This window comes from Scylla paramamosain, chromosome 2 (assembly GCF_035594125.1).
Source record: "Scylla paramamosain isolate STU-SP2022 chromosome 2, ASM3559412v1, whole genome shotgun sequence".
Classification (NCBI taxonomy): Eukaryota; Metazoa; Arthropoda; class Malacostraca; order Decapoda; family Portunidae; genus Scylla; species Scylla paramamosain.
Genome location: NC_087152.1, coordinates 33,071,817 through 33,081,816, shown reverse-complemented (window position 1 = coordinate 33,081,816; position 10,000 = coordinate 33,071,817). Strand labels below are relative to the sequence as shown.

At 45.4% G+C, this 10,000-nt stretch overlaps 1 protein-coding gene and 1 long non-coding RNA gene across 2 annotated transcripts in view; one reads left to right on the top strand and one right to left on the bottom strand.

Moving 5' to 3' along the window:
* LOC135113820 (uncharacterized) overlaps positions 1-10,000 on the bottom strand; it is a 282,447-nt gene that overhangs the window by 243,447 nt on the left and 29,000 nt on the right. The gene's annotated exons all lie outside the window — the stretch shown is intronic.
* The window catches only part of LOC135113813 (guanylate cyclase 32E-like), a 239,433-nt gene that overhangs the window by 204,760 nt on the left and 24,673 nt on the right, over positions 1-10,000 (top strand). The window contains 2 exon segments of the mRNA XM_064029440.1: positions 814-914; positions 8,150-8,250. Of these exon segments, the coding sequence (XP_063885510.1) occupies positions 814-914; positions 8,150-8,250 (202 nt within the window).

The following is a 10,000-nucleotide window of genomic DNA, read 5'->3' as shown; positions in this document are numbered from 1 at the left end:
GTCTCGTGTGTCCCTCAGGGAGTGTAGCAGGGACCGTTTTCTATTCTTTGGAGCAGGAATGCACGCACGTGCACACGCTCATGCACGCATGCGCGCGCTCGCACGCACGCACACACGCACACGCACGCGCACATACACACACACACACACACACACACACACACACACACACACACACACACACACACACAAAGAGAGAGAGAGAGAGAGAGAGAGAGAGAGAGAGAGAGAGAGAGAGAGAGAGAGAGAGAGAGAGAGAGAGAGAGAGAGAGAGAGAGAGAGAGAGAGAGAGAGAGAGAGAGAGAGAGAGAGAGAGAGAGAGAGAGAGAGAGAGAGAGAGAGAGAGGATTGTCTGCCTTTCCCCCCTGCAGAGAAGCAAGGTCACACCTCGGCTCACGTCCCGCACCTACATACATATTCACTTCCAGGTGGACGGCGGCCATTGCATGAAGCCAGACAGACCCCGACACTGTCCTGGAATTCGAGCCCCCGTGGTAATGCGAGGGCTGGACCCCCCACTGACAGGCTGCATTATAAAATTAACTTGAGGAATACATACTCGCAAGCACCATTCCTTCCTTGACTCTACCACTTCCACATTACAATACACTGCAACCTGTTATGCGGCATCTTTCTGCCTGCTGACACCTCCTGACCTCCTTTTTCCGCTCTTCCAGTGAAACATTTCTCGATTTCACTTGTTTCCTTTCTCCTCCTTTCCTTTAAGTCAACGTCTCTTTTTTTTCCCTCCCCCTTTTTTTTTTTCTCTTCAGTTACTGAATAATTCTCCAGTTTCTCTTTCTCCATTTCCAGATCTCTTGTACCGCGCCCCAGAACTCCTTAGGGACACGTCGGCCCCTCCCGGAGGAACCCAGAAGGGCGACGTGTACTCCTTCGCTATCATCCTGTACGAGGTAAAGAAAAATTCCACAAAAATACTATCTTTGCTATTTTATGATTCAAGTCCAATTTCTTCTTAACTGTGAAATGCGTCTTCCATTTTCTTTTCTTTTTTTCATTTTCTCTACCTTAGCAAGAAGAAATTTGGGAACGGAAAAATCTTATTGAGAAAAGAATGATGTTGAAACGAACAGAAAGAATTACTGAATACAATCTTGAAGGAAGCAAAAGATAGATATTCACATTAAAGGAAGGCATCATATCGACAAAAGCGCCATTGCAAAAGAGAGCGTTTCTCCTCATAACAACTCAAATGAACTAAACACGAAGAAGCGAAGAAAAGGAAAGAAAAAAAAAAAACAGATCTCACTTTCATGGATTTTTTTCTCTTTTTTTTATCAGAGGTTTTTGTTTTGTGGAAGGGAAAGAATGCGATTGTGTGTCTTTCTGCTTTGTTTGTTTGGGTTTTTTTTTGTTCTTGTTCTTGTGACTTTTGTTGGAATAGAAGAAGCTGTCATTGTTGTTCTTACAAAAGTGTGTATCCTGAAGGTTTGTTAACTCTCTCTCTCTCTCTCTCTCTCTCTCTCTCTCTCTCTCTCTCTCTCTCTCTCTCTCTCTCTCTCTCTTGTATCTGGGAGAGAAGGAAGAAAAGACGGAGGGAATGACTGAATAACGGAGAGAGAGAGAGAGAGAGAGAGAGAGAGAGAGAGAGAGAGAGAGAGAGAGAGAGAGAGAGAGAGAGAGAGAGAGAGAGAGAGAGAGAGAGAGAGAGAGAGAGAGAGAGAGAGAGAGAGAGAGAGAGAGAATGTAGATGAAGGAAAGAGGGAAGGGGAAAACGAAATACAGCGTGAAGGAAGGAAGGAAAGAAAGGAGAGATGAATGAAAAAAATGGAGACACGAGGGAGAGAGGGAGGAAAAAGATTAATCGTAGAAGAGGGAAGAAGAGACGGAGAGAAGGAGAGAAAGAGAGAAAGATAGAGGAGTAGAAAATAACGATCGAACTCTCTCGTCAGGAAGAAGAGAGAAAATGAGAGCTGAAGGAAAGAAGAGATAAAAAAAAAGGTGAAAGAAATAAGATAACAGAGACGAGGGAGGGATGAAACAGAGGGAATAGGATAGAGACTGATACCAATGCAGGAGAGGTACAAAAGGCAGATAAAGATAAGAAGGAAGAGATAGAGGAATGAAAAAAGATAGGGAAGAGGAATGACAGAGGCATTGGGAACAGGCAAAACCAAGGGAGATGGGAGGAGAGGAGGGCGCAGAGAGGCAGAGAGAAAGAAGAGGGAGACTAGAAGGAAAAGACAGGAAGGGAAAAAGAAAAAAAGAGGCACTGGAAACAGAACCAAGCAAAACCAAGGGAGGTAAGAGGAGAGGAGGGAAAAGAGAGGCAGAAAAAAGGGAATAGGAAGAGGAAAGAAAGAGCTAGGAGAAACAAGCATAACAAGGAGAACGATTTTTTTTTTCTTTTTTACTCCTTGTCACACTCGCGAGGAATGTGTCACCATGCTACATACATACAACGGTGCCACGCCCACGGTGGATCCTCCCTAACTGAGATCTGGGAAGAGAAACACGAGGGCTTTTTCAGGAGCCACTGGATCACGAGGTAGTTGTTACAAGGCCACGAGGGATTACAGGCCTGTTTATTGCATTCCTTAGACATCGTGAAGGGTCTCTCTCTCTCTCTCTCTCTCTCTCTCTCTCTCTCTCTCTCTCTCTCTCTCTCTCTCTCTCTCTCTCTCTGCATGGCAGCTTCACATCTCCTTTTCATCGCCTCACTGTCTTGAATTCTGCTTTGCAATAAACGCCCAATAACTTGTTCCTACTCGTCTGCTCTCTCGTCTCCTACCGCCTCTCGTTTTCCTCTGTTCTCTTCTCGTATTTCTCCTCCTCCTCTATCCTTCTTCTTTTATTCCTCCTCCCACTCATCGTCTTCCTCTTCCCTTTCACATCGTTCCTCTTTCTTTTCATGCATATTTCCGCTCAGTTTTTCCATACATTTCTCTCTCTCTCTCTCTCTCTCTCTCTCTCTCTCTCTCTCTCTCTCTCTCTCTCTCTCTCTCTCTCTCTCTCTCTCTCTCTCTCTCTCTCTCTCTCTCATAAGCATCATCTTGACTCAGCCATAAAGTCGAACACCTGCGGCTTTGCAAAAGTTTTCCTTAATTGGTTTCAATATTTCCTTCCTCCTGCCGCAGAGTTTTCTTATTGGAGGAAGGGACGAAAGGAGGTTAGGAGGAGTTGTACGTTTTTCCATCAAGCTATTTTCTTCACGTTCTTTCTTTTGTTTCCCTTTCATTTAGCGCATGCACAAAAGAGAGGAACTATGTAAATACTTGGAAAATCATGACATGAAAACGAGAAATATCAGTCATTCTGAAGTTTTCTAAAGAGTTTCCAGGCTAACTAACCCACCGCAGTAAAGAAATTAGCAACCTAGAAATTAAATCGTTTAAAAGAAGAAAAACGTGAAATAAGTCAGAACATTTAATTTAGTGACTTTATTCAGAAGAGGTGGTGCTGGTGGCAGTGCTGGTAGTGAAAGAAAATCATGATATTGGTGGTGGTGGTGGTGGTGGTGGTGGTGGTGGTGGTTGTGGTGGTGGTGATCGTGGTGGTGGTGGTGGTGGTAGCGGTAGATTTACGAGTAGTGATGGTGAAAGAGAGGAAGGATTCAAGTGTCAATATCTTCCACATCATCATCATCACATTTCCTAGTCCATCCGCTTTTCTCCTCCACCACGTCCACCTCCGCACCCATCTCCTCCTCCTCCTCCTCCTCCTCCTCCTCCTCCTCCTCCTCTTCTCCACTTTCACGCTTACTAAATTTTCCGGTCTTTGCTCTCTTTTCTTATGACATTATTCTTCCATTTATTCATTTTCTCTCCTCCCTTTCATCAGTTACCTCCTCCTCCTCCTCCTCCTCCTCCTCCTCCTCCTCCTCCTCCTCCTCATCCTCCTCCTCCTTCCTCCCTCTTCCTTCGTGTGCCTGCTTTCACGCCTCGTCTAGTTTCCATCTCAGCTTTTTTTTCTTCCATTTCTTCATAATTACTGCCACTTTCCTCCTCCTCCTCCTCCTCCTCCTCCTCCTCCTCCTCCTCCTCCAACTTCATCCCTGTCGTTTAACCACACCTTATTCGCCTAATCATTCCCCTCTTCAGACTCTCTCTCTCTCTCTCTCTCTCTCTCTCTCTCTCTCTCTCTCTCTCTCTCTCTCTCTCTCTCTCTCTCTCTCTCTCTCTCTCTCTCTCTCTCTCTCTCTCTCTCTCTCTCTCTCTCTCTCTCTCTCATCGCCATCATCATCACCACCAGTAACACCATTGTTCCCCCCAACACATTATCAGCCTCCCCTTTCTCCTCCCCCTCCCTCTCTTCCTCCTCCCCAACATTGACCTCAGCATTTCTCCTCTCCCCTCCCTCCTGATGTTTCATTTTTAATCTTCAGGGGTAAAGTGAACTGGGTCTCTCTCTCTCTCTCTCTCTCTCTCTCTCTCTCTCTCTCTCTCTCTCTCTCTCTCTCTCTCTCTCTCTCTCTCTATCGTAACCCCGTCAAGGTATTTTCTTCCCCCAGGTCACTCTAATTCACTTGTCTATCTCGTTTTCCCTTCCCTCTACAGATTGTTTTCTCTGTCCCTTCCCTTCCCTTCTAACTCCCTTGCTGTTATGAAAGGGGAATAGGTACCAATAGTTGTAATGATGATGATAATATAACAACAACAACAACAACAACAACAACAACGAAGAGAACAACGACAACAACAACGAAGTGAACAACAATAACAACGAAGAGAACAACAACAACAACAACAACAACACCAAGAGGAGGAGGAGGATGCCACACTCACTATGTACGAACGACAGCATCGTGTGGGATGGAAAATCAAACAGAATATGAATCTCTAATAGAATATGAATCTCTATAGGCCTAACTACTCCAGACTACAAAGCTTACCTCCTCACCACAGTAACCTCTCTCTCTCTCTCTCTCTCTCTCTCTCTCTCTCTCTCTCTCTCTCTCTCTCTCTCTCTCTCTCTCTCTCTCTCTCTCCCTCTCTCTTGATCTGCACCTGTTGCTCACTCCGCTCCGAGCCACACAGAGGAACACAAAGGAAGAAGAGACAGCGGAGAGTTCTTAGTTCTTAAGAGACTTTTTTTTATATAAGCTACACTATACACTACTAATCTAAAATAAGACATGTGGAAGAGCAAAAGAAGAAGGCTTCCTCTACGCACAATTCTTTTCTAATTCACCCACTAGAAAACTGTCTTCAACACGATTCTGTACTAGCCCTTCTCCAAGAGTTCACTTCCTTCGATGCCACAGTTGAGCCCGTAAAGTAAAGACGAGCAGTCCTGAGGAAGTGAAAGACTAAGATCTGCCGAAGGGATGTAAGGAAAGACAGGGTTTTGTTACTTTGAGTAAGATCAGGTTAGGTGAGGGGAAGACGCGAAGACTTGCTGAGGGATGAAGATGGCAGGGCAAGAAGCAGTTCCTGAGTTGCGTCGCTTTGCCTCAAGATCTCGGTCAAGACAGAGTGGAAGCAGGTTGCCTTCCTTGCCATCCATCTCAGGAGCATCCAGGTTATTGGGAACCGAGTTATAGCGCCTCAACAATTAGGTCATATGCTGCACGTGCCGCCCACTGCCAGAGCTGCGAGAGAGCATCAACTCACCCTCCGGGAACTGCCGTGATCCAGGATTCAATTCGTTACCATTTGTAAGCCACGAGGCGAGCAGCGCACCTCACAAAGCAGCCGCCTCTTGGCTGCATTCAGACAGCGGTGTGTGGAGCCGCGGCGGAGACCTGCTGTTGATTTCTGTATTTTGGTGGTTTGGTTTGGTTTTAATCGCTAGTCTGAAGGACAAAATGACGTCACTTAAGCAAATGATCTCGTTACTCGCTACGTAGATGGTCATTGCTGTGACCTCTCCTAGAGCCGCTATTTCTCCCCCCCCTGAAACTACCATAGAATTTCCATATAAATCCCTACAATTGAAAAGCAATCACCTATAGGTGTTGTGCCACATACAAGAGTTAGTGAGCGCTATACGCTCACTAACTTTTGTATGTAGCACAACACAATGCATTTCTTTTCGCACATCTTTATTTTCCTAAAGTTCTCGGTATTTTAAAAAGTGATTGTGTTTCTTGTAATTAAAATATGCTTCTAAATGCTGCCATAGTTAACCACAATATGCACTCTTCGACTTTTTAAGTCCGTTAAATCTTCAGTTTTATATTACAACTCATATTAATCTTCAGTATATTACGAAGTATCAAGAAGTGATTTCCGTTGAGCAATTTACATCAAAGTAAACAAGTCGCATTACAATCTTTCTGTATGTAAAACTAATGCAGAATTGATTGAGTTACGTCCTTTGTATAATACTAAACACTAGTATTGAGTAACGCGGCTGCAATGACCCTCTTTTTAGCTTCTGATATGAAACTACAGTGAGCACGCCGCGGCCACCGACCTCCACTCAGCAAGCCTCCACTCAGGCGCCTTCTTGCAATCCTCGGCTACTGGTGAACTTCAGTGTTCAGTCGTAATTTTACTGAAATTCGGACATATCTGTCCATGACCGTGACGGGTAGAGTGAAGTCAATTTTCTTCCAAAAATCAACCTTCTCCCGGTATAACTGACAACAGAAAGACAGGGTTACAGTGCGCTCTTATTAATTTACGTATTTTGCAAGCAGACAGAACATTCTTATCCCTGCAGAACTAAAACAATGTTGACTGATCCCAGTGTAACAATTTTATCTATACCGATATTAATATTACTCCCAAGACAATGAAATATCTTAAATACGGAAGTTATGTAATATCCTTGTTACCGCATTATCCGATATTCTTCCTCTTTATTTCGTTATTGGAATATGAAGGGATCGGTAATTTAATATTACACGGAAACCCAGGGGCCAGGGGAAGAAAGCCAACCAGCTGATCATCTACTCAGTCTAGAGAGATCAAGAGGCTGAACCAAGTGATCTGCTTACCGAAATTAGCTCATAAAATAATAAGATTCTTCAGCGGAATTTCAACGGTGAACTAACTTGGCATCTCAACTTCAAATTTCTCGTGCTCTTACTCGTTCCTTTCTCTCTCTCTCTCTCTCTCTCTCTCTCTCTCTCTCTCTCTCTCTCTCTCTCTCTCTCTCTCGCGTTATGATCAGGTTCCAGGGACAGACACGACAAAAGATGCATGCAATGGACAGGAATAACTGAAGAGGAATCATGCACGGCACCAAACCCTGACACTATGGACGCGGCGAAAGGATAAGACTGGGATGAGTCGGAAACCAGTCAAGGTGTCAAAATATACAAATACCCAAGTGAAAAAAAATAAAATAAATAAATAAATAAATAAAAACTGCCCGTTAACCCGGCACCCCAAAGCCTCGAGTGCCCGGCTGCACCCACTCGTGCACCACTCGTCGCGTTGCAGGCTTTGTGAGGGAGGTCCTCGTTCGCACGCACCAGGAAGAAAGGCTCCCAAGTGTCCCAAGCCTGAGTGTCGCGGAAAAACGCTTTACACCCTCGTGAATGTTCGGCTTCCACTACCTTCGCCTGCGCTCCCTCCTCGCTCTCGCCTGCTGGTCACGAATACGTATACCAGCTCGGTGTCCTGATGCATGTAGGCCGTGTGTCTGTTTGCTTTGTCTGTCTGTCTGTATGTAATTGGTGTGTGAGTGGGTCGTGGAGTGGTCGTCTGATGCAAGGCCGCGATGAATTTTTTATTGGCTGATGATGAAAGTTTTTAGTCAGTGTGTATTCATGGTGTTTGTAATTACTTCGACATTTTGTTCTTTTTTTTTTCAGATGTTTTCGTTCTGTCGATGTTCTGCTCCTGCTTCTACTACTACTGCTACTACTACTACTACTATACTACTACTACTACTGCCACTACTACAGCTGCTACCATCTATCCATCTATCTATCTATCTATCTACCTGCCTATCTATCTATCACCATCACTCCTCCTCCACCTCCTAATCCCTCTCCAACTCCTACCCTTCCTTCTTCACCTGCATCTCCTCCTCCTCCTCCTCCTCCTCCTCCTCCTCCTCCTCCTCCTCCTCCTCCTCCTACTACTACTACTACTACTACTACTATCACCGACCATCTTTCCTACAGATCCTCCCCCTCCAATTCCTCCCTTCCTTCTCCACCTACATACTCCTCCTCCTCCTCCTCCTTCCCCTTCTCCTCCTACTACTAATACCACTCTCATATTTCTTACAGATCCACGTACGCCACGGACCCTGGGGCACCACGGACCAAAGTCCCCTGTCCGTGATTCGCCTGGTGATGGCAGGTCCCCAAGGCTCCACCTCTCCCGTCAGGTGAATATTGCAGGTGTTAAGTAGGAGACTGTGGTGGTGGTGGTGGTGGTGGTGGTGGTGGTGGTGGTGGTGGTGGTGGTGGTGGTATTAGTACCACAAGCAAACAAACGTTTCCCCTTTGTGTCTCACAACACAAGGGGACAGTCACAGCCTGCCCTCTAAAGACAACTCTCTTTCTCACACAAAACTACAAGCACCTAATAACACACACACCCTTCACTCAAAAATTTTAAAATCATCATGGCGACTCCTACACCAGCCTCGGAGTCCCCATCTGGGAGGGGGACCATAAATGTCCCCAGGTCGGATTGCCTTTCTGTCGACGACCCTAAGTGTCTTGACACCCCCCTCAACTTTTCTTTCATTAACTTCTACTCGTACAACATTCGCGGTCTAAGATCTAATTTTCAATCTGTAGAACATCACCTCTCCTCTTCTAAACCTCATCTTCTTTTCCTCACTGAAACTCAGGTGTCTGAGGCAACTGACAGTAGCCCCTTTTCTGTTCCCTCCTACTTTCTCTATCCTCATTTTCGATCCAAAGCTGGATGCTGCGTTTATGTGCGCAATGACTTAACCTGCTCTCGTGCCCACGCTCTTGAATCTTCCGAGTTTTCCACTATCTGGCTACGACTACAGAGTCACTCTCAAACTAAATTTATCTGTGCTGTATACCTCTCACCTAACTCCTCTGACTATAAAAAATTCTTTGACTATTTAACTTCCAAAGTGCAGCACCTTCTGACCCTCTTCCCTTTTGAGGAGATCTCCATTCTTGGAGACTTCAATGTTCACCACCAGCTTTGGCTTTCCTCTCCCTTCACTGACCATCCTGGTGAACTAGCCTTCAACTTTGCTATCCTCCACGACCTAGAGCAATTGTTGCAACACCCTACTCATATTCCTGACTGTCTTGGAGATACGCCCAACATTCTTGACCTTTTCCTGACCTCTAATCCTTCTGCTTATGCTGTCACACTTTCTTCTCCGTTAGGCTCCTCCGATCACAATCTCATATCTGTATCTTGTCCTATCGCTCCAATCCCTCCTCAGGATCCCCCTAAGCGAAGGTGCCTCTGGCGTTTTGCCTCTGCTAGTTGGGGGGGACCTGAGGAGGTATTTTGCTGATTTTCCTTGGAATGTCTACTGCTTCCGTGTCAGAGACCCGTCTTTGTGTGCTGAGCGCATAACAGAGGTGATAGTGTCTGGCATGGAGGCGTACATTCCTCACTCTTTTTCTCGTCCTAAACCTTCTAAACCTTAGTTTAACACAGCTTGTTCTCGTACTATACATGATAGAGAGGTGGCCCACAAAAGGTACTTAAGCCTTCCATCACCAGAATCTCATGCACTTTATATTTCTGCCTGGAACCATGCCAAGTCAAGTCTCCAACTAGCCAAAAACTCCTTCATTAACAGAAAGTGTCAAAACCTTTCAAGATCTAACTCCCCTTGTGAATTCTGGCATCTAGCCAAAAATATCTTCAATAACTTTGCTTCTTCTTTCCCTCCTTTATTTCAACCAGATGGCACCATTGCTATCATATCTATTTCTAAAGCTGAACTCTTCGCTCAAACCTTTGCTAAAAACTCTTCCATGCCCTCGCTGGCCTAAACCCTCGGAAGGCTTATGGACCTGATGGTGTCCCTCCTATTGTTCTCCGAAACTGTGCCTCCGTGCTTGCACCTTGCCCTGTCAAACTCTTTCAGCTCTGTCTGTCAACATCTACCTTTCCTTCTTGCTGAAAGT